General features: G+C 32.9%; 3 protein-coding genes across 9 annotated transcripts; 1 reads left to right on the top strand and 2 right to left on the bottom strand.

The window, feature by feature from the left end:
• Positions 1-226: 226 nt before the first annotated feature.
• On the bottom strand, positions 227-3564 carry LOC100791129 (uncharacterized). Of its 4 annotated transcripts, none has more exons than XM_003524917.5 (3): positions 3360-3564; positions 2306-3057; positions 227-941 (listed from the first exon to the last, which is right to left on the bottom strand). In XM_003524917.5, exons 2-3 carry the CDS (start codon positions 3016-3018, stop codon positions 722-724), a joined length of 933 nt encoding a protein of 310 aa, XP_003524965.1. In that variant the 5' UTR covers positions 3019-3057; positions 3360-3564; the 3' UTR covers positions 227-721. The 4 variants fall into 4 exon arrangements, with proteins under 4 accessions (XP_003524965.1, XP_006580173.1, XP_025984264.1 ...); XM_006580110.4 differs by having other exon boundaries at positions 3312-3548; XM_026128479.2 differs by having other exon boundaries at positions 2306-3009; positions 3312-3547.
• Positions 3565-11393: 7829 nt separating this feature from the next.
• On the bottom strand, positions 11394-15697 carry LOC100810237 (shaggy-related protein kinase eta). Of its 4 annotated transcripts, XM_006580109.4 has the most exons (12): positions 15492-15683; positions 14388-14477; positions 14149-14208; positions 13801-14073; positions 13643-13717; positions 13484-13540; positions 12993-13133; positions 12833-12883; positions 12675-12746; positions 12460-12543; positions 12199-12300; positions 11394-12018 (listed from the first exon to the last, which is right to left on the bottom strand). In XM_006580109.4, exons 1-12 carry the CDS (start codon positions 15510-15512, stop codon positions 11893-11895), a joined length of 1152 nt encoding a protein of 383 aa, XP_006580172.1. In that variant the 5' UTR covers positions 15513-15683; the 3' UTR covers positions 11394-11892. The 4 variants fall into 4 exon arrangements, with proteins under 4 accessions (XP_006580172.1, XP_014631188.1, XP_014631187.1 ...); XM_014775702.3 differs by lacking the exon at positions 14149-14208 and having other exon boundaries at positions 15492-15697; XM_014775701.3 differs by lacking the exon at positions 12833-12883.
• Positions 15698-16713: 1016 nt separating this feature from the next.
• Positions 16714-17748, top strand: LOC102664004 (uncharacterized). The gene has a single exon (XM_006580797.1). The coding sequence runs from the start codon at positions 16714-16716 to the stop codon at positions 17746-17748; it is 1035 nt and encodes a 344-aa protein (XP_006580860.1).
• Positions 17749-24962: the final 7214 nt, after the last annotated feature.

Here is a 24962-nt window from a genome sequence, read left to right as displayed (position 1 = left end):
ATATTATATGTATGTATTATGTGTATGTCATACCCCCAACAAGTTTACATGTGTATTTAATCCATAGGTTAAATTTTTTTATCACGAATAAATTTTGCCCCACATATATGTAACTTCAAAATTAAGGCAAGCGTTCGGGAGCATATAGCTTTTGACAAGCCCAATTTTACTTAGGTTAGAAGCTAGAACATTTGCAAACAAAAAGAAGGCAATAGAAACACATCGATAACAAATGACATTGGATTCTTTGAACTTTAGATTAGCAGACAAGTCAACAGAGATTAGAAAAAAGTGAAAAAACGAAAAAGGGAGAAGGAAAATCAAGGAGAGGCTCTTTTTGTTTGATTGTTTTACAGCGAATAATGTGCTGTTTCTAAGTTCTAATATAACATTTATGCTTTTGGGAAACAGTAAATTATCTTCTTTGCTTTACTCCTTTATAAAATGGATCCCGCTGTTATATATATCTCAGTACACCACACGCACTCCAATTAAAAGAATGCAACTAGGAAACAATTTGATCGCAACTTGCCAAGTTGGTAAGTTTCTTTACAACCAAATTTCAAGGCTTCAGGGAACTACATACCCAGAGAAATGTGAAGTTGGTCATGGTTAAGCATTACCACCCCTTCAGAAAAAGAATATGCAAGGAGCCAATGATGCACTCATCATTTAGGCAGGGATAAAGATTTGAAGGGAAGAATAGTATTTGACTCCTCCACTAGAACATATTTACCCTGAAGAACCATGGTAGAACAAAAGCTATTACCAGGCATGCCATTAAGAAGTTACAAAATGGTTGTCCGCGCCAGCATCCACCAAACCTTCTGGATGAGGTATTATCACTGTCCATGAATCTAGTATCATTCCACTCTTCAATAAATCCATTATCCGTAACATCCGAAACATTTTTTGCAGTCTCACCACATATTTCACACAACCTGTGATCATGAAAGGTAACATAGAGCAAAAGGAACCTCAGGATTACTGAACTAAAAAACTAGTTTGAATGTGAAACAAGATTGACCATGCTTGGTGATAACATTCTTATAACCATGTAAATGTTTAAAAAAAACACATGTAAAGTCTTCTCTCTCAGCTTAATAAACAAGAAAGGTTTTCAAATTACAAAAAGTACTCATAGAGCTTCCCCCACAAGTACATAGGATGTGAATGGAAAAAAAATTACTGGTAGAGCTTCCCCCACCCCCATCCAACAGCTTTCAAATTCTTAAGGGTCCTAAGATGAAAAAAGTACAAACATGAGAGTAATTTCAAACACAAATTAGAATTCAAATGACCAAAAAACAATGGTATTCCCAGACCATTCTTCACCAGGAACAGTATAATTGTGAACCACAAAAATTTGAATTTAGCATACATATGAACCATCATATCATAATTTGAATTTTGATGTAAACAATATCAAAACAGCGACTGAGACTCTGACAAGGCTCTAAATTGAAGCAAGTTGAGAGAGAGCTTCTCATATTATTTCATATATTCATATATTATACACTAAACTAATGCTTGATGTCATTATTTGGAATTTTGGATGTCAATTAACCTCAGTTCACAACCACTAGAAACCAGGCCATTTGCTAATACCTCAGAAGGAAAACCAACAAGGTGTCTGGATGCATTTGCCCAACTCACCCCTCATTGAAGTCTATTACCAATAGAAACTCCATGTGTCAGGGCGCATAACAATGATATCAATTCTCCAGTTAGAGATGTACCAGTAAAAATTGAAACAGCTATGAGCTGCATACATTAACCAACTGACTAATGATAAACAATGAAGACAATTTCAAAAGTTCATCCTCAAATTTACAAATATTTTGGAGTTATGAGTTTAATATTGATGAGATAATAATAGCAATAGAATTGCAATTTAGAATTTCCTATTGATGATAACGAAATTTAATAATGACAATAGTAACGCTAATGCTATATGCATAACAGCATAAGTATGCAGCAGAACTTCAAAGATTTCACAAGACAAGAAATAAAAGAAAAAATCTACCTATTAAGCAAAAGAAAAAAAACAACCAACTATTATCAGGAAAGAAATAAATGTTACAAATTATTAAAATAATGCACAGCCCAAGATGATTTCTTTTTCAGAAATTCTGAAATTGTGCCAAATAGGATTACTAAATACTAATACTAATTAATCAGAAACATAGAAATCCTCAGGGCATGTTCAATGTTGCAGGCATTAACAAAAAAGTTCAAGAAAAACTAAACAAAATGTTGATCTACATACTAGAAATAAACAAGTATTAGCAAAAGCAACAGTTACCTGTTTCCTTTAAGCTTGAACCATGCCTCTGCACAATGACTATGCACAATCCCTAGCTCATCTTTACATGCACAACCGAGCTGAATCAAATCTGTATTAGTAGTAGCACTACTTGCAGTGCCAACATCTGCTGCTTCCAATGGTTGCCCAGAGGCCAGATGGCAAATCCTACAAATCATTTCACCTTCCAAATTCTCACTAAACCCATCACAGCTGTGACAGTTTATATCAATCACACATGAATTTTTATCTGTCTCAGACACCCCATTTGTGACTTTCATGGACACCTTGTTCAACCCTGATTCATTAGGTTTTGCTTCCAATTTCCTATTATCTCCATTGACACACTCAATCTGAGTAGAAGGATCTACTACAACACAAGTCTCGGGTACTTCCCAACTAACCAAATTTCTTGAACTATAACTAGTTCCTTGATCAACCCCATGCAATGTATCATTAATTTCTTGTGGGTCACCCATGTTCTGATCATTAACTTCTTGAGACCCCTCCTTTAGCTCCCTATTCAATCGAAGATCATTGCACATCTCTTCTGAAGTCCCATCTTCCCCACTTACATTAACTCCTTCACCCAAGCTATGTCCACCTCCTGCATCAATTGCATTTCCTTCAACCAATTGGTTAAAATCCTCATCCACCCTTTCATCGACATGATCCAAAATCTCACCACTGCCTTTGCTTTTTGCCTGATCCATAACCCCAATATCAAATTCTTCCACTCAGTATTTCAAAACCTGAAGAAATTTGGAAAAGAAATTCCTGACAATACATAACGCATTCCTCCCACAGTGATAAACCCAACAAAAAAAAAGCAAAAAAAAAAAAAACTTATGTTCTTTACAGAGGATGAACAATGTGACCAAATAAAAGGCGGAAAATACATATCTTTCAACAATCCCTTTTCATGTTTTGAGACATAACCTTCAGATATTGTTACAAAAACATAAACACACGCAAACAAAAAGGTAAAAAATGAAACTTGGATTACCACCAATAGGATGTTTCACCCGAATCAGACACGAAGAGGAGGATTTACCTCCAACGTTAGATTTTAGAATAAAAAATGAAACTGGGCATGTTTGAATCCAAGCACAGCGCCTTAAAAGCTCTGGACTTTGCCTTTGGTTGTGGGTGTAGTTGGAAGAATGGACAAAATTGTGATTATTTATATGTATGAAAAGGAGTAGCAGCGTTAGGTAAGGAAAGTAACTGGGAAAATGGTAAGAAAATTGAAAAAAGAGATTGAGTGCATTTGAATCATTTGATGGAATGGATTAATGTGTAAAGCAAAGGATAAGAAATTGAGGTTTTTGTCTTTATTCCATGATTTTTCCTTAAACCCTTTTACTTTTACTACATGTTTTAATGGACTTTGATAAAACTATTTTTACCATGATATTATTTTTTCACTGAAAACCAAACATACACACAATCACTCATAAGTTTAGAAAATATTGAAAATAATACTTATTGTTATTATTATTATTTAACAACAAAAGGCAAAAAAATATTAAAAAACACTTAAGCACAAGATGTGACAAGTGCAATTGTAAAGTGGCATGCTTTCTATATAATTACATTACCAAATCCATGCCAATACATTATTATTATTATTATTATTATTATTATTATTATTATTATTATTATTATTATTTAAACATTAAGTCTTTGCAATTTTTCAGTAAAAAAAAGTCTTAGTAATTGTTAAGATTGATTTTAATAATTAAAATAGAAAAAATAATAGAAATGTTATACTGTTACATTTTCAATGTAATAAATATTTTTATGATAAAATTAACTATGAAAACTAACGTTAACAAAATTAAAAAAAAGGATAACTACTAATAAATCAAAAGAATTTATTTATCAATTTATAATATTAATTATAATTTAATGCCAGTTATCTGAAAAAAAGGCCAGTTTAAATGAAGGAATACAAGGAGTGCTTAAAATATCTTGTATTAAAGATTCATCATTTTGCGTTTTCACAGTCAAATTCTATAAAAATGTGACCGTGTGTGAAACAATTAAAATATAATGTTGGTATAACTAATTAATTAATTAAAAATCAATAAATTTACTATACACCACAATTTATGATTTGATATAAATATAAAATACATTTTTCATTCTTAATGAATAAATTATTTACTCATAAAATATTATTTTTTTAAAATTAAGATGTCTATTTTTTAATAAAATATATGTTTACATGTCTTATATCTTATATCAAGTAGATTCATAAAATATTAAAACTGTTATACAAATATATTAATAGTATAAAAGAATTTTACACTCTCATCTAATTTATAATATGAGATCTAACTTATGTTGATCTAAATTTTCTCCTTTCTCTATTATAAGTATAAAAAAAATGATTTTACGCTTATTAAGAATTGATTAATTTCATTAAATTATATTAATTCTAAAACAAAAGTATTTTTTCCCTAAATTACCTTTCCTTTAAAACTTAATATCAAGCATAACAAATATCTCTAATTGTATTAAATTAAATGAAGGATATTTTGAAGATAATCTTATTAAATAATATAAAGTTATTAGTTAATTTTTGCTTATATTTGAGGAAAAAAATAAGTTTATTGCTTATAATAAAAACAATAAGTAGGTTTAAAAAGATTTTGATCCTTGGAAATCCACTCAAATTCAGAAGATGCTATTCATATGGTTAAAGGCCTAAAGGATCTTCATGTTAGTGATGAGTGTATTGTGGATGCGATTAAGGCAAGCATTGTGCCTCTTATGAGTGTCCAATTTGTTCATGTGTTTAGAGATTGTATTAAGGTGGCTGACCATTTTGCTAAGTATGGTCTGTCCTTAAATCATGGTTTAGTTTCCTTAGTGGAGGTACCCTTGTTTGTGGTATCTACTATCCAAGCTGAGTTTCAAAGCTGGGTGTAACTGTTCTGTTTGTTATTGTTATTCGGGCGTTTGACCCTTTAATCAGCACAAAAAAAAAAGGTTAAAAAAAATTAAGTCTATCTAGCTGGCTCAATTGGCCTATTGGGATAGGCTTAGCTCCTAAAATTTAGACCAGAAAAGTTTAGTTTAATTGACCCAATCATTCAATTAACCATTTTAATTTTATTTTTAAAAAATCTATATATATTTTAGGATTTTATAAAATTATTTAATCTTATTTTTTGTTTATTTGTAATTAACCCGATAGCCTAACATAAGACTAAGTTTGGACAACAAAATTTGCAGTAAGAAAAAAATTTAGCCAAATTCAACAATTTAACATTCTCTCCTGACGAGTCTGGAAAGACTGATTTACCAAATATATTAATTAATTTAGATATATTTCAATCGCATTCAGTAACTTAAATTCAACTATATAAAAAATAGTTATACTTATATCAAACTCTAAATTGAACAAATATTAAATCTAACAAACAAAATGGAATTCTATGAAGAGATAAGTAAAGCCTACTACTAATTTGATTTGCTCAGTTCTCGAGAACATTTTATCATATGAATTGGAACAATCAAAAGATAAGATGTAGGAGTACTCTTTTATTAACAAACCGGAAGTGTGCCTCGTATTAAAAAAAACAGCTCTAGAGCACCGAAACCATGTGATATCTGACAACATCATTTAGTCAATTAATAAGAAATAGAAGAATGATTAAAGTTGTGTTCATGGTACAATTAGTTGATGAAATACTGTTTTTTTTTTAAGATGGAACTCTTGTAACCATAATTTTTCTTCTATCACGTGAAAAATTGTCAGTTGTACGTGATTAACTATGATTTGAGTGTTAGTAAAAAGGAACACAAACCATGTATGAAGGGTAGAAAATAACAAATTAAAGAACATATTCCCCTTTAGGCTTTAGCCTGCTATTTCTTGCTCACATGGTTTTGATAAACTGGTATTTGCATTAACAAATGCATATTAGTAGAAGCCAAGAATCAAGTTAGTTTCAAGAAATCCGTTCCTGAGCAAACGGACAAAATTAAGTATCTCTATTTTAACAAAAATACCTTAACCACTTTGCCAAAGTAGAGAATCTTGAGCAAAAAATTGACAGTATTTTTACTTTATATATATATATATATATATATATATATATATATATATATATATATATATATATATATATATAAGAGGACTTACTTACACTTGCGAATAATTAAATATTTTTCAAATTAGGAGTTTTTGTAATTTACTACATTCCACTTAGACAAAAAGGCACAGGGAAAAAATCTAGTGGCATGGTCATAATCCTTTTCTCCTTAATTAGTTAATTTAGTTTGTCTTAAATCATGGTGCTCCCATAAACGGGATAAATAGTATACGTATTTCTGTTAATTATTTATTACAAAGAAAGATCGGGTGATTAGTTATGATCATCCATTTTCATTCCTGTTGTATACGGAGGCAAAAAGAGGAAAGAGATAAAAAGAGCTGAGTTCTGGAATAGGGGAGCTGAAGATTCTTAAAATACTTCACTGCAGTTATAAAAAAAATATTGACTTATAGAAAATAATGAATGATTAAGATTTAAAAAAAACGATTTAACATATTTTTATATTAAAAAATGATGTGACATTTTACGAAGAAAGGGGGCGTCGAAAATCATGGGAAAAAACAAAAAAGTTTTTATAAACCAGCTCCCCAGGTGCATGTTGATTGACGAATGGTTCCTTAGCAGATTCAAATCGTGAACCAGAGATAACTAACAAGTAAAGTCGTCAATAGAGTGATTTTAGGACGAAAATATATTAATTATAATTAATTAAAAAACATTAAAATGAGGGTTAATTAAGTTTTTAATTCCTAAATTTTTTAAATTTTGATTTTTAATTCACAAACTTGTATTTGATTCATCAAGGTCCTTAAACTTAAAAAAATTAATTTTTAATCCCTAAATAAAAATTTTGAATTCATTATTTTTATTTATTTAATGAAATTTTAAGGATTAAAATCTGATTTTTTTCAAAAGTTTTAGGGATTTAAAAACTTAATGAACAAAGTTAAGAGACATTGGCCTGTCTTTAAAGACTAAAAACTTTAATAAAAAAGAGTTAAGAGACATTAACCAATTAAACAAAAATTTATGAATTAAAAACATAATTTTAAAAAATTTAGAAATTAAAAACTTAGTTAATCTTTAAAATAATAATTAAAAAATGATAAAGTGTTTGTTAAAAGTTTTGAATTTTTAATTGATTGTAGTACTTTAGTGAATACAATATATATATATATATTATACATAGATGTATGAAACTCGTACTTACTTTGCGACAAATAGAACCTATGTATGTGTTTGATTTGAGGAGAAATTGATTCTAAATTTATACTAAATTTTATTTTTCAACTTATTTTATAATAAAATATTGAGACATAAACCACATTATTTTAAAATTAATTCCATTCAAAATGAATTTTACCGGCATACATCTAACCTAAACACACGGCAATAAGAGTGGATATGTCTTTTTCGTTTGCAGCTGTTGGCCTGATTGAGATTTCAAAGTTGAAACCAAGTGCTGGCAGGGGCCTTTGCTAGTTGATATGAATGCTCACAAGTCACGACCACTAATCTCATTCCCACTATGCATTAGTCTTAATTTGACAACCATCTTCAGATAACGGAATTTCATTTAATTTTCTGTGGAATGAAATCATTCGTTGAATTAAGGCAGAAGTTTACATTAGAGAATACATGGCATGCTGCTCATTCTTCAAATATAGAAGAAAACACCCTGTATTTACATATTCGGGGTCATTAGGTCATGTAAGCAATATAGTACATTTTTAACTCCTCATTCCTAATTAATCCCTCGGCCTTGGCTTGGTAAAAACGAAACTACGTTTACGTAAATAGTCTAATTGAATATTTACTTGATAATTTTATTTTATACTACAACTAATGCCATAAGTTTCATCAAGGTAAATTATTTTTTTTTTAAAAAGTGTTCACATTCTAACATGTTTTAGAGATTTTCCTTTTGTTACTCGCTGATTTGTCGGTTATTATCTTTCCATAATAATAAAAAATGACCATGACCCATGGCCATCACTTAACCAACTTTTTCTTCATCTATCATTATATAAGACATCTTATGTTAGATATACATCTGAATTTCATTATTCACCTATTACAAGATTTGACTTTGACATTGAAGTGTTTGCACAGGTGAACGCAAGTCTCATTATTCACTAGGAACCGCCAGAGCCGTATGCTCCGTCCATCGTGTTTGTATCTTTCCAAACAATTGGCGATAGAACTTGAACCTCTAAGTCTAACATACTAAGTAGTCCTTAGAAAACCTTAATAAATCATTTTTGCATGACCTAAGGTGATCAAAGGAAGACACTCTATTTATTTAAATATGATTGGTCCCTAGGTCAAGGATCCAATCGTCCTAGACGATTCCTTCCTTCAAGCATTGAGCCTACAATAAAAAAATATATTAAAACAAACTAAATAAATTGCAAGAATTATAATTTTTTTCACAACCAGCTAAATTTCTTCTTACTCAACAAAGAAAATGCTACTAAATAATTTGCTGATAAAAGAAACCTTGCAGCTGGCTTGGGACAAAAGTAGGGGCTTTTGCAACTCAATTTAGTTATCTTATTCATCAAAAAATCACCCGAGGCAAACTAATAAAATGTGATTTAGTTTGGTTCGATTTTCATTTAAAATAAAATTTAAATTAAACTAAATTAATATTTTACCGTTTGGTTCAATTTGATTTTTGTGATTTTTACTAAAATATTATTTCATTAAAGTCTATATACTTTATTTTCATCTTTTAAATTAAATTACATTACTAATAATAATTTATGAAACTTATTAATGTTAATCTTTTTACAATAAATTTTTTCTAAACTTTCATCTATTATAGACCAAACATATCTTTCAAGAATCGTTGAAAAAGGAAAATGATAAACATTATATAAGTTTCATATATATATATATATATATATATATATATAACACTACAAAATATTATAAAACTCAAATAATATACACATAAAATATATAACATTAAAGAAATACAAGTATTATAGTTTGGTTCGATTTCAAAAACACAAATCGAACCAAAATGATCAGTTTTTGAAAAATATCATCCACACAAATCCAAAACAAATCAATTTATTTTGATTTTCAGTTTTATTTTAAATCAATTTAAATCCGAACGTCTCTATACATAATGACAAAAATAAATATGGGACCACACAATATTTGTTCTCAGCAAAGCGAGAAAAAAAGCGTAGAAGGAGAGAAAAGGGGACGTTTTTTCAATGTCCGGTCAAACCGTCACCCTATCAAGTGGAGACTGACCACAAAAACAAAATAGGACGCAGGAAAAAAAATGAAGCGGTATTATTAGAAAATAATACCTCATTGACCCATCAAAATGCTTGCGAAGGGGTAATACCGTAAAATTCTAATTCCTTTCTACCATTATATGGCTTAGCTAGATTTTCTTACTTTGTACCATCATGTCATGTGCAAAACGTACCGTGCAAACATCAACACGTGAGAGACAAAATTCCTGACGCCCAAAGTGGAATTAACTTGCTAGGTTATTTTTCTAAAAGAAAAAATTAGTAAATAATAATCGATTCATAATCTAACAAATCTTCTCTGAAAAAGAAAATCTAACAAATCTTCATAACTGACAATATTCAGAGTTGTAATATTTCATACAACAAGATCAATCAATTTTTGGAGGCTATGTGTACGTAAGATGATAGTATTTATCATCGACAACAAACTAATTAATCATGTCCACAGGCTCAAATTGGTTCAGAAGCAATAGTGCACTGACACGCTCAAAAGGACAAATCTACGCATAGATCCCCCATGTAACATGAAAATTGAAAAAGTCCGAGCAATATAATAGACTCAATGGAGACAAATGTTTGAACAAATTTAACTTGAAATAGGACTACATGTTCAACTAGACAACTCGTAATAGGATCATGTTGTTCAACAATCAACATCGTAAAACTTAAACGTAACTATGAATATCACACTAACAATGTTAAGCTTATTATTTTTTTGGTTCATAGAGCAACCTCTAAACATGGTTTCATCAAGACAAAGAGTAACAACTTCAAGAACATTGAATCCTTCTTACATTTTTGCTTCCATCTTCATTCCTGAGAGGAGACGAAGATTTGAACGTATAAAAATCACACTCTTATCCTGTGTTTGAATGGATACTTTTAACTGAATAATTCATATTAGATGAGACATTGAATATCTATTATTTTAAATTTAGTATTTGGATAACAATTTAAAGAAAAATTAAATATCTATGATTTTAACAGAGAATTTTAATTAACAGAAAATGAATAATTTAAAATTCTCTTAAAAACTAAAGAATTTCAATTCCTCCACACACTCACTCCTCGCTCTCGGTCTTTCCTCTCAAGAGACATTGTTCACTCCTCTCGAGCCACACGTTCTCGACCCACCCACTCTCGTTTTGCCTTAGCTCACCAAAACGAAAATCGTCGCCGACGACAATGGCTTTACTCTTCTCGCACGCAACAGCAACATCATGAATGTGAGTGTTGAGCTGGTTGGGGCCATTGGTGTGGCTGGTTTCAGAGGAAACGGAAGTGGAACCGACGGTGGCGGTGGCAGTGGCTCTACACTTGCGCTTCTTTTTCTGGTGAGGAAATGAAGGTTTGGGTTGCGGTGGTTCCTCTGGCGCGCCCCTGTGTCTCATCTTATATTGAGAAATGCAAAAGATCTCTGCAATTAAATGCCTTGAGAGAGATCTGTCTCTCTTTCTCTACCTGGTCATGTCTGTGTATGTTTAATTTGTACAAAAAGGGAAAACTCTCTTCGTCTGCATATTTATATATCATTTACTGGTAATAATTAAACTAATCAAGGCTAAATCCATGATTTACATCTTGAAAACTAAAAACTTTTTTAACACACTGTCACATGTTACTTGTGGCTTTTTCTAACAATCTAATCAAGGCTAAATTGAATTACTTTAACTAAACAAGGAAATTAAAATACAAGAAATTGAATTGCTTCATCCAAACAAAATGTTTACAAAATGAAAGGAATTTAAATCAAGGCAATTAAAATGTTGTATATTTGAATTTCTTAGAAATTTTTAAACCCTCCATCCAAACATAGGGTTAGGGTTGAACCTATTTCCTTTTCATGGAATGGTTAGAAGATGTTTGGGAATTGTAGCACCATACATGATCCACCATAAATACTGGACGTACATACCCAAAGAGTACCTAGGTGTACCCATATTGAGTACTTAATTTAATTTTTGAAAAATAAGTATGGTATGCACCCATGGATACCCAACATGTACTGGGTACAGTATGTCCTGTACCCAGTTACTAGTACATACCCGGTACGTGTATGGCTCTAATTTTGGAGTACCCGTGCTATATAGATGCTGGCTGGAGTGATGGATCAACTGCAGCAATCCAGAACCCAAGTCTTGGTCCTAGTCAGGCACAGTGTAAGCAACAGAATTACACTGCAACGTATAATTACTTGTTTAGACAATAGGATGGTAACCCTCTTTTACTCATCTCCATTAGATTACACTTTGCTGAGCTTAACATCATGTTCCAGAAATCCAGTCAAATGGGCATGTTGTATCCCTATCTGCCGCTTCACATGGTCAGGTATCAACTTGTCAATGAGCTCTGGAGATGCTCCAGATAACTGTAAACATAGAACATAAACATGTAATAGACCCTAAACAAGGTACTTACTGAATATCAGATCATGGATATATTCATAATGAAGCTGTATCAAGAATCTTGATCATAAAATCGTATTGTAGGGCATTTAGATTTTTGTAACCTTCATTCATAGCTAAGAAGATGATGCAGCCACACTCACCTCTTGTTTAAAGTTGAATAGAGGGGGAAATGGACGACCATCTGGCAAGTGAGCATTGGGTTCACGGAGTTCATCAAAGAATGGGTGTGCACATGCTTCTAGCTGCATAACAAAGAAAATCCTCCTCAAACTGCTATGCTAGTTAATATATATAACAGTCACTAACTGATAACATTCAGAACAAATATACTGGCACGTTGAAGAAAGATTAAATGATTTGCACACAGACAAATAAATCAAAATTGCAGTAATCACACTCACTGCGGTACATCGAAGACTAGGGGAATACTGCAGAAGGCGGGAAGCAAGATCTATTGCTTCTGGAGGCATTTTTTCATGGAATATCTACACTCAAAATTTTTAAGGTTTAGAATGTCCGAGGTTCTTTAATACACTCAACTTTGATAATCTGAAAAACAAAAGTGGCAGAAGAGAGCAAAAAAAATGCAACCCTTGTGCCATGGATGTGCTCTAACCTGTGGAAACTTGAAATCATTGTAGGTTGGATTCGTACAAGAAACTTCCTCCTGAGCAGGTGTGCCAAGAACCTGAAATACAGATTTTATTGAGCTGATTTCTTATGACAAGAGTGATATGCTCTTAGAAACCTAACATGTGGTAACACCAATTGCACCTTGATAATCTCAACAAGCTGGTCCAGTGCATTTTCGCCAGGAAATAAGGGCTTTAAAAAAATTCCATTTGTGTGTCAGATGGCACTAGGCAGTAAATTGTTATTTAATATGAGACTATTTACACCATTTTAATAACAAAAGAAAAGCAATAACATAAACCTGGCCCAAAAGCAGCTCAGCAAGGACACAGCCAGCTGACCAAATATCAATTGAAGTAGTATACTCAGTGGCACCAAACATAAGTTCTGGTGCCCGGTAGAAAAGTGAACATATATGTGATATATTAGCTTCACCTTTGACCTGATCACACAAAAATCCCAAGTAAACAAGAAATGTCAATAGGAAAAACACGGAAAAATATGATCCTCGATATTGTAATAGGAGTCACAATGCAAAAGCTCATAAACACATAATTTTAATGTATATAAATCATACAGAAACCTCCAAAACACACAACAATGGATGGATTACCCAAAAGGCCCTAAACAAAGCAATATCAAAAACCAAAACTGCCTGGTCTACCAAAACACCAAAACAGAATCATATAAAAAAATTACAATGTAACAAGATAAAATGTTGAAACACACACACGCACACATATGATGATGCACACAAAAAAAGTGTGTGTACTGAGAATGAAATCAACATACCAGCACTTTTGCACTTCCAAAATCACATATCTTAACCTGGTGTGTAAGAGGGTCAACCTAGAGAATACACAAAATGACATCAGAGCAGGAAATAGTTCCTACTATTCGGAAAGAAAGTCCTAATAATAATTTCCATTCAGCAAGAGCATATAAGCAAACCAGTATATTTTGAGGCTTCAAATCTCTGTGGCAAACTCCAGGAACAGTGTGGATATAAGCCAGCCCCCTGAAAATCTATATGTGCACCACAGACCTGTATCAGGATGTGAAAAGATAAAAACAGAACCTTCTCAATCACCCGAAACTTTGAGGCATACCTGGTGCATGTAAAGTTTTACATAAATAAGTGGCATGCTCTGATTAGTATTACTATAGAACTTTGAGACTCGATACATAGACTCTGGAACATATTCCATCACCAAATTAAGAAAAAGTTCATCTGCACTTGTAGTGGAAAAGAAACGATGCTTCAGAGAGATCACATTTGGATGATCCATCAAGCGCATTAACTGTAGCTCACGATTCTTATATCTTTTGTCCAGTAAAACCTTCTTAATGGCCACTGGCTCGCCAGTTTCCAAGCATTTAGCCTAAGATGAAAAATTATCAGCATGTGTCAAAATATAGGGAGATGGTAACAGCTATGAATATAAATATTGTCTTACCAGGAAGACAATTCCAAATGACCCAGTCCCCACAATGCATTCTGCCATGTAACTTTTAGTCTAAAAGAATCATCAACATAAACATCAAATTTTCAAAGATTTAGCATGGATCAGAGGTGAAATCATCTAAATCCCATAGCATTTAAAAATCGAAGTTACATTTTTAACAAACTCGGTATCTGAAAAAAAAAATCTTAATAGCTCTTTACTGGAAAAATGGGTTTAACAAAAAAAGGTACCTGTTTGGGCTTCCCATTTTTTCCTCCAACTGTAGTGGATATGATGTGACCATTCAGAGAATCATTCCCATTGACAGCGGAATTGGATATCTGTCAAATTGCCACAATTATTAACAAGATATAAGGAAAACTACAATTTCAAATGTTTTTGCATATCATTTCAAAATCATTTGATGTCTCAAAGAAGGTAAAGTTGGAAAAATATAGCTATCAAAAACACAATAACACACTCACTAGTCAGTAAACAGACTGACCAGCAGGTTACAGAGTGCTAACCAGATCATATTGCAATTCAGTTATTCAAAATCTAATCTCCATAGAAGATGTTGCATAAAGAAAGAAAAAGGTAGGTCCACAGCATAAGGATTATATTAGATTACAGATATTACGGAAACATTCGGATAAAACAGGTTGAAGACAAGAAACACAACAGCACTAAGCTTCTAGGACAAACTTCCTGCAACTGTTGAAAGTAAGAGGGAAACACAACCTATTATGCTACTTAAACAACTTAAAACAACATAACACTAACAGCCAGCACCGAAGTAGAGCAACATTGAATATTGAAAAATTTAACCAGAAACTAAAGTAAAAGGGCAATATGGAAATCAAGCTGAATCTAGAAAATAACAAACAAAAGATCATAACAAAAATCAAGACCAAATCATGAAAAATCTTTATCATTACACACCCAGTTCAGAACTTCCCTCCAGGCCACAAATAAATAACTAAATTCAATCTTTTATAAAATAAAAAAACGGATCAAGATGAAACTGAGCTAAAGGGGTCTTCTCATTTAAGCTGAAGGACGAAAATCTTCAGCCAAGGGACCAAATTTCCTACATAAAAGAACCCTAATAGTGCCTTAGCCTGGCCACGTGAGGAAGGGGATAAGGATAAAAGAAGAAAAAGAACAACTATGGATAAACAAAAAGTTCAAGCTAATATAGCTCTTAGTAGCTTTATCATATCTCAAATAACCAAAATTAGAAGCTCTTTTCTTCAGGTGTGACTCAAGTTTCTGTCTTTCTGAGCACCGAAACAATAAACCAATTCAATGAGATTCCAAACATAAATGGGAAACGAACACACGCAAGCACGCACCTTGTGGTTGTGATCTGACATGAGGTGAAGAGGATGTTAATGTTATGGGATTGAATAAAAAAAGTGAACAAAAAGATGAGATTTTGAGGACTTGGCCTTTATAGCTACTGGTGGTAATGTACCTGTCCACCACCCTGCTGCACAAAGTATCTAACTGTTTTCCACCTTTTACAAAAATATCTGCAACAGAGATTCTTCTAGGTTCTTAAAACACAATTTAAGAAGCTCTTTCTTGTGTTTTATTCTTGTTTTCACAAAATGATTTCATGACAAAAAAAAAAGTTTTTTGAATAGATTCTCAAGTTGGATGGCTTTCAAAAAAAGTTATTTAAATTTTTTAAAAGTCCATGTCAAATAAATAAGTGAGATTCAGACTTTAAATGTAGAAAAAAATAGATTTACTTAAGAGAAAGTCTCTCACCAAAAAAGTAAAATAAAAATTAAGACAGTCTAGTTTGACCTACTCCTTTTCTGCTCTTACATAGAAAAAAAAAAAAAAACCCTATATCCCTGCATTCTTTATTCTCGTCTTTCTTATTTGGTAAACCTTATTTCTTAAAATTGTAAGTATAGGTTATTTTAATATTTTACTTTTAGTAATGATATGAGAATATTCCATCACTTCAAATATTTTATCAAAGCTATTATTTAACCTTTACTAGCTACTATTGTCCTTGAAAGTAATAGTGAAGGAATTCAAACTATTTCTTTATTAAAAATATAACATTAAGTGTTTACTATTTTATTATTATTATTATTGTGAATTTGGACCAATTTAATTGACCAACATAAAATAAGGAATCAAACTATAAATAAATAAAAATAAGATAAGACAAGATAAGGAATAAAGATATATCATTTCCTTTTAAGTAGGAGTCTTATTGTTTATTAAGAATATGGACCAATTTAAGAGATCAAAGTAAAAAGACTAAAAAAAGATAAGGGATAATTTTATCTGTTGCCTTTTTAAGAAATTATGAATCTGATTGCAAGACTGTCAAATTAAAATAACAGATCTGTTACCCAAAAAAAATAACGGCTAAAAAATAATTAAAAATTTTAGATAATCAATATTACATGTTAAATAACTTACCGTAAAAAAAAGAAAAAAAAAACTCATCAGTTATCACTGACAATGGGGCTTTTGCTTCTTTTGCCAAAAGAAAAAGGTTATCACTGGAAAGGAATGAAAGTAGTACAAATTTTTAATTTGTGATTTTGAATGGGGAGAGGACGAGGGCGTGGGCGAGGGCGGCCGGCTAAAATTCCGGTGCCACCGTCAACAACTACTCAAAAATCACCACCGAAATTGAACCCAGAACCTAGCAATGCTAGTCATGAAGTTACTGTTGAAGACTATGTGAGCTCTGAGGATGATGAATCTGAAGAAACCCCAATTCCTTCAACTAACCTACCGAACTGCAATGTACCAGAGAAACCTAAAGAGGAGACGAACGAAAATAAGGTACCAAGAAAGCTATGGACTGATGTAATTAGTGGAAATCGTAAGCCTGAGAATGGGATGGCTCTTGAGTTTTTTGCTCCAAAGATTGTGGAAGGAAAGCCGATTGCTGAAATTGAACCTGAAGACATCATTGGTGAGCTTAAATATTGGGAATCTGCTTTGATTATGTATGTCATAGGGAGAGATCTTAGTATGAATTCTGTTAAGCAATTCATGGAAAAGAATTGGAGTTCTGTGAAATTGCCAGATCTGTTCTATAATGATGAAGGATACTTCATTATGCGTTTCCATTCTTCCCAGGACAAGGATGAAATTTTATCGAAGGGTCCTTACACAATTATGAACATGACTATGCTCCTTAGAGATTGGTCCCCTGAGTTTAATCTCAAGAGAGACATGCTGAGAACAATCCCTATCTGGATTAAGCTTCCTCAATTACCTTTATACCTTTGGGGTGCGAAAACCATGGGGAAAATTGGTAGTATACTGGGAAAACCGATAGTTACAGATGAATGCACAGCTCAAAGGCTGAGAATCTCTTATGCTAGAATGTTAGTGGAGATTGATATCACCCAAGAAATGCCAAAGGAAATCACTATTGCTGATAATGAAGGGCATGAGTTAATTCAAGCTGTGGAGTATGAATGGAAACCGAAGTACTGTGGAAAGTGTAAAAAGTTTGGACATGTGTGTGAAAAACCTAAAGTCAGAAAAGAGAAAGTTTGGGTACCAAAACCTACTCTGAAAAGTAATGAGCAAGAGGAAGGGGGGCCTAGCAATAAGGAGACATAGATGATCAACACTACTAATACTGAGGACCTGGTTTCAGAGTGGACTACAGTACAGAAGGCAGGAAAAAAGACAGTTACTGATACAGGTACAATGCAGAAAGCTGGAAAGAAGATAATTACTGATACAGGTACCTCTGAATTGAATTGCTCTAATGGATTTGGCCTACTAGGAGTTGTGAATGACTCTCTAGTGGTGCAGGAGGAAGTGCCAGGATGATTTCTTGGAACATTAGGGGACTAAATAAGGTTGGTAAGACGATAGAGATCAGTTCCCGTCTCAAGAGTCTCAACCCCACTATTATTGTTCTTCTTGAAACTCGAGTAAGAAAGAATAAAGCTCTTACTGTTAGAAATAAACTCAATCTGAATATGAAGTATCTGGATAACTATGATAAGCATGAAAATGGGAGAATCTGGTTTATTTGGGATGATAGCAAAGTTATGATCAAGCACATTTGTAGTACTTCTCAGCTGATTCACTGTGGTGTCTATAATCCCAATGGTGATTTCTTGCATTGGTGCACGGCTATTTATGCTCTTAATCACTTAGATGATAGAAGGAAGCTTTGGAAAGATATCGAAGATCTCAGAGTTCAGCAGGCTGATCCTTGGTGTCTTTTGGGCGATTTCAACAATGTTCTAAAGGCTGAAGATAGAATTGGTGGCAGAGATGTAACTGAGTCTGAATATGTTGATTTGAGAGAGATGATGTCTAGAGTTGGTTTGTATGAAATGGATACTTGTGGAGATTTCTTTACTTGGACCAATAAACAAGCTGATAATACCATATACTCTAGGATTGATAGATTTTTGGGTAATCTCAATTGGCTGCAAATGCATATTGATTCCACTTTACAAATTTTGGCTCCTAGTATTTCAGACCATGCCCTTATGTTTCTCAGTTGTAAAGATCAAAGTAGCAGGCTCAGGGGTAGATTTAAGTACAGAAACAGTCTGGCTAGGTTGAATGGTTTCCATGATGAAGTTAAGAAGAATTGGAACTTGGGTGTACATGGTAATCCTATGTATAAACTTTGGACTAAGCTCAGTAGACTTCAATCTGTTCTGAAAAACCTCAGCAGTCCTCTAAATGGCCTAAGGGAGAAAATTGATGAAGCTAGAAGAAACTTGCAGCAAGCTCATGAAGATCTATGCAGAGATAGATTCAATGTGGATAACATTAACAGGGTAAAGGACAGGACTTCTGAGCTTCTTCAACTCAATGAGTTGGAGGACAGTGATTTGAGACAAAAGGCTAAAATTAATTGGATTCGTCAGGGGGATGGTAATAACAACTACTTTCATGCTACTATCAAAGGTAGATATAAGAATAATGCTATCAGATCTCTGATTAAAGAGGATGGGAGCTGCATAACTTCTCATGAGGATATCGAGGAAGAAGTTTTAAAGTTCTACAGTGCTCTTTTGGGTTCTCGTGAGAGCAATCTGGCTGGTCTGAACATTCCTGCCATTAGGAATGGCAATACTCTAAATCAATTTCAAAGAGATATGCTCATTGGCCCTGTTTCGAATGCTGAGATTGATACAGCTATAAAAGGTATGGATGTGAATAAAACTCCAGGAATTGATGGCTATGGTGTGGGTTTTTTCAAAGATGCTTGGAGCATAGTTGGTAGTGATGTGAGAGAAGCTATCCTAGACTTTTTCCTTCGTAATAGGCTTCATAAAGGTTTCAATAGTTCTGTGGTGGCTCTTATTCCCAAGCATAAGGAAGCTAAGATGATTAAAGATTTTAGGCCTATTTCTTGCTGTTCTACTGTTTACAAGATTATTTCTAAAGTGTTAACTAATAGATTGAGTAAAGTTATTGACACTTTAGTGGGAAAGAATCAAGCTGCCTTTGTTCCAGGTCAGCAACTTCATGATCATGTTCTGCTGGCTTTTGAGCTTCTTAGGGGCTATGAGAGGAAACATGGTACTCCTAAATGTATGTTGCAGATTGATATTCAAAAGGCGTATGATACGGTGCATTGGGATGCTTTGGAGCATATCTTGAGAGAGCTTGGTTTTCCTGATCAGTTTATCAAGTGGATCATGATCGCAGTCAGATCTGTCACCTATGTCTTTAATATCAATGGCAGGTTCACTAGAAGATTAGAGGCTAGGAGAGGAATTAGACAAGGGGATCCTATCTCCCCCTTGCTGTTCATCCTGGTTATGGAGTATCTCAACAGAATTCTAAGCCAACTGGATAAAATTCCTAACTTTAATTATCATTCTAAATGTGAGAAGATGAAAATAACTAATTTGTGTTTTGCGGATGACCTTCTCCTTTTTTCCAGGGGTGATATCGGTTCAGTGCAGATTATGCTTGACAAGTTCAACACTTTCCTCCGTTCTATGGGCCTTCATGTGAATCCTTCAAAGTGCAACATATACTGCGGATCTGTTGATATTAATGTCAAAGAGCAATTATTGTTGATTTCTGGTTTTAAAGAAGGAAAAATGCCCTTTAGGTATCTTGGTATTCCTTTATCCAGCAAGAAACTCAACATAAAGCATTATCAAGTTCTTATAGATAAAATTGTTGGTCGGATTACTCATTGGAGTGCTGGTCTTCTCTCTTATGCTGGTAGAGTGCAACTTATTCAAAGTGTCATCTTTGCTACAATCAATTTTTGGATGCAATGTCTGCCCCTGCCAAAATTTGTGATCATGAGAATAAATGCTATTTGTAGGAGTTTTCTGTGGATAGGTAATAGCAACATTTCTAGGAAGTCTCCAATTGCTTGGGAAAAAGTCTGCAGTCCAAAGATTAATGGTGGTTTGAACATCATCAACTTAGCTATATGGAATAAAATCAGTATCCTGAAATTACTTTGGAATGTCCGTAATAAATCTGATAATCTTTGGATTAAATGGTTGCACACGTACTATATTCAAGGTCAATCAATTTGGAGTATGGTTTTGAAGAAGAGTCACTCTTGGATTATGAGTAGCATGATGAAGTTGAGGCCCCTTTTGCTGCAATATCAGTCCAGAATGCAGGATGTTTTTAAAATGAAAAAAATTTATTTGGCTCTGTTTGAGGAAAGTGAGAAAATGAGTTGGAGGACTCTAATGTGCAACAATCTGGCCAGACCGCGGGCTCTTTTTTGTTTGTGGCAGGCATGTCACTTCAGGCTTGCTAGCAAAGATCGCCTGATAAAATTTGGTTTGAATGTTGATGCTAACTGTGCTTTTTGTTCCTCTATGGAATCCCATGAACATCTCTTTTTTGGTTGTATTGAGTTGAAGACTATTTGGACTGCGGTTCTTAATTGGTTGCAGATAATTCATATGCCAAGTACTTGGTCAGAAGAATTGAATTGGATTACTAGGAAGTGTAAAGGAAAGGGATGGCGTGCTATGTTACTCAAATGTGCTTTTACTGAAACAATATATCATATTTGGGCTTATAGAAACCATAGGGTTTTTGGTGGAAATGTAAATAACAGGAAAGTTGAGGATTCGATTATCAATACGATAATCTATAGAGTGTGGGATAGAAAGAGGTATAGGAGGTATATTGCTGAGTTGATGACATAGTTTCTTTTTTGGGGTTTTGGTTTAGTTTAGAACCAATTCCTTGATCTTTTTGTTTTCTTGGCTTGTTGGGGCTGGATCGGTTGCGATCGCCTTGTGTTTATCGTTTTTTTTGAATTAATTCATTTCTTGATTCAAAAAAAAAAAAAAGAAAGTAGTACAAATTTTGAGAAAACTTGAAAAGTTCTCCTCTAAAAAAAAAAAAAAAAGGTTATCACTAAAAATATTTTCTTCATTTTTTAGTAAACCAGATTTTCTTTTTGTAACATTTAAATCCCAGCAATGAAACCGCTCAACTTGTAAGTATAATTTTCAAAGTGAAAAAGAATCGTTAAAATTATTAGATCAATGTTTTGGTTTGATTAACAAAATTTAACCAGTTGAAGAGCATTGCAAAATAAAATCGTGTTTTCGACTAAACCTTAAGCAAATTTTCTCTTTTGACTTTGCCCCTGCAATTTTAATGGGCTTCTCCTCAGTACAGATTTTGTAATTTCTAACTTAGATTTAGGCTTAATCCCCCCTTATCTTTTTGGTCATTTTGATACCATTAATAAATTGGACAAGAATTAACTATATAACAAAGAACCAAGTTAAAGGACTCTTGCTACAGGAAGCCCAACATTGTTGGATATATGGGCCTACAAATTAAAACCATCGTAATAGGTCCATTCAAGAATACAGGAAGGAAGCCCCAATTCAAAACAACACACTATCATAATGGATCACCTGGAGAAGGATCCAAGTATATGGCACTGACGAATTGAGGTCTGAGGGACAAAATACATTAATTTGAAATAATCATTAGAGTCTCGTCCACTTTTTTTTTTTTTTTTTGCACTGCAAAAAATATTGTTATTATATTATAGGAAATAAAGTTTGTCACAAGGAGTGCCAAACTGATACAACTATTGAGTGAGTGCACACGGCTAGCAATAAATTACAAAGGGACCTTTGTCACTGCACATGCACAAACAAGTTAACAAACCTTCTCATCCCCATACAGATAAATAAAGTTTTTAAATATAAATTTGAATTAAAATTTACTATAATGTGATTTATGTTTGTGTATTTTTTTTATTCAAAAGTATGTTGATAATATACTCTAAATCTTTTTTTTTATTATTATTAACATACTATAAATCTTTTACTTATAAAACTTGTTCATGTAATTATCATTGATTGTTGACTTAATTTCAATCCCCTCCCCTTTTAATCTATAGTAGTTTATCTTAATTTTTATGAGACCAACGTTATGTACAAGTAACACTTCCCATTAAACATATTACATGTATTATTTATATTCAATTTTTCATAAATCATTATCAATTTATCACATGCAGGCTAATTATATATCCATGGACAATCGTGTTCCTATTTTTACAAATATTGGAATCTTAAAACAAATGTACTCAAATTGCTTACACCTATTTTAACTTGTCTTGTATCCTGATCAAAACATCCTTGATTTCAATCCCCTCCCCTTTTTTCTCAGAGCTAGAGTCATCGGATTCAACAATGTAGCAGTGGCCACTTCCAACTTAAAGATAGAGGTCATTGAACTCGCACTTAAAATGATGACGTGACCAAACAGATCTTATCTTTGTGCATCTACTTTATTCGGGACCAGGGGGTTAGCATTTTGATAAGCTTATATAGAAGCTACTCTGTCATATGATACATGAAGGTAGTGAAATTTTTTCAGAATGAGTCAGATTGTGTAGCAATTGGGAAACATATATGTATAAAGCAAAAGGCAAAAGAAATCTAAAACTGAAGTTCACTTTAATCTGTCAGCCAATGGTGTGTCTCTCGTTAAAAAAAAAAAAAAACTCAGACATTAGTATATCTTTTCAAAAGCTGGAATCTTAATTGCTATTGTGATAAAAAATTTAAATGTGATTATATATCTAAAACAATTGTAGAAACTCATCAGTTAGATATGTTCATGAAAAGAAATATTATACTCTGGAAATTCTCGTTTCAGGAATACTATTTTTTTTAAAGAGTTTCATGTATTGTAGGATTGTATTCTTTCAAAAAGGCTTAGCTCTAAGAAGAGTTCTACTCACATCTAGTCTTCAACATATTTAGAAGAAAATTTTTCTTCACGGAAGATACGAAGAAAAAAAAGAAGACTAAATAATACTAATAGCAGGAGAGGGAAATTGTTTCTCTTCTGTACTTTGAAAATCATTGAATAACACTCTCACTCGCCAAAGGGAAAGAAAAATAAAAAAGAAAACAAAGCTAAAAAGAAGAAAAGTAAAGAACACAAGAGTACGAAACGAGGTCACGTCTCAGTAGTACACTGTAACAAGTTTGTTTTCATATATGAAGCACGTCGTACCTTTTCAAACATGCATGTCAAATTGTCAATTCCTTTATGTTTTGTTTGATATTTCTAGATAAATAAATGGGAGAAAATGGAAGGGGAAAAAAAGAAGAAGAGATAATTAAGAGAGGATGTAGAGAAATGGAAGAAACATGAATTAGCCTTTTGTTTGGGTTTGGTTAAAAAAATAGAAAAAAAATACAATTATTTTAAATTAGTTTTATATCCTTTAAATATAATAATAAATAGGTAGATGGATAAAATTGTTTTTAAGCAAAATTTGTTCTCTTCACTTTTAGAGGAATAATTTTTTGGGTCTATGTGAGTTTTCTTTCTCTCTCCTGTGTGTGTGTGTGTGTCTGTGTGTGTGTGTGTGTGTGTGTGTGTGTGTGTGTGTGTGTGTGTGTGTGTGTGTGTGTGTGTGTGTGTGTGTGTGTGTGTGTGTGTGTGTGTGTGTGTGTGTGTGTGTGTGTGTGTGTGTGTGTGTGTGTGTGTGTGTGTGTGTGGTTGGTTGGTTTAGCAATTGATTACCACATCCAATATGTTTTAAAAAATGCGTTACAGAATAAATGTATTACTGGAATTTCTCAATGTCAGGTAGTTTCACCTTCTACAACGTGTTGATTGATATATATTGCCATTAAAAAAAAAAAAGGTGTTGATTGATTACTACATACAAAAATATTACCACCTTGATTATCACTTTAATTGGATTTGTCAATCTGCATTCAAAGATTGAGGCCCCATTTGAAAATAGACAAGCTTGCAATGGGTTTGAGCAGGACGCAAGCGGAGGTGGTGCATGCAGGAAGCGAGTGTATGTGTAGTTGCAGCGCCGCGTGAGGTTTTGGTGAACACCCATGCGATGGTATCCAGAATTGTGCGACGTGTGAGACATTCAAAAATGAAAAGTCAGCCTCTCAATTATGCTAAACAACTAGGCCCCTATCGTTGTAACTCCTTCGACCAATAACCAGCACCACATTCTTCCCATTCCCCACCTCATTGGCAAATCAAGAATGAACCAACCTCATAAAATTTCTACAAATCTTCACTTACATGGTCCCGTCAAGAGCTCAAGACAACAAAGAAAACACGTAACCTGCGAATGGACATGCATTATCAAATAAACCAACCTTGGTTTCTTTAATTTATTCCGTGTACTAAAGGGGACATTCATTCTTAATCCAATCCTAGCTAAAGATAAATAAATCAATTGGTGGGTAAAAACAAAATCAAAAAGTGAAAAATATATGTATTTTTTAAAGTGAAGGGAGCAGATTAAAAAAAAAAGAATAAAATTATGGAAACTCCTGAGTGGGATTCTCTGTCCT

The sequence above is a fragment of the Glycine max genome, chromosome 5 (assembly GCF_000004515.6).
Source record: "Glycine max cultivar Williams 82 chromosome 5, Glycine_max_v4.0, whole genome shotgun sequence".
Lineage (NCBI taxonomy): Eukaryota > Viridiplantae > Streptophyta > Magnoliopsida > Fabales > Fabaceae > Glycine > Glycine max.
Note: the sequence above shows the minus strand (reverse complement) of the source record. Positions and strands in the feature narration are given on the sequence as shown.

What these genes read in the sequence shown, in the direction of transcription:
- LOC100791129 (XM_003524917.5), bottom strand. Translation starts at nt 3,018, where the DNA reads ATGGATCAGGCAAAAAGCAAAGGCAGTGGTGAGATTTTGGATCATGTC. An exon ending in TTCAAGCTTAAAGGAAACAG is followed by an intron (nt 942 to 2,305) that starts GTAACTGTTGCT and finishes TCATGATCACAG; the next exon opens with GTTGTGTGAAATATGTGGTG.
- LOC100810237 (XM_006580109.4), bottom strand. Translation starts at nt 15,512, where the DNA reads ATGTCAGATCACAACCACAAG. An exon ending in TAAAACTTTACATGCACCAG is followed by an intron (nt 13,718 to 13,800) that starts GTATGCCTCAAA and finishes GTGCACATATAG; the next exon opens with ATTTTCAGGGGGCTGGCTTA. An exon ending in AGCTTGTTGAGATTATCAAG is followed by an intron (nt 12,747 to 12,832) that starts GTGCAATTGGTG and finishes TCTGTATTTCAG; the next exon opens with GTTCTTGGCACACCTGCTCA.
- LOC102664004 (XM_006580797.1), top strand. Translation starts at nt 16,714, where the DNA reads ATGGGGAGAGGACGAGGGCGTGGGCGAGGGCGGCCGGCTAAAATTCCG.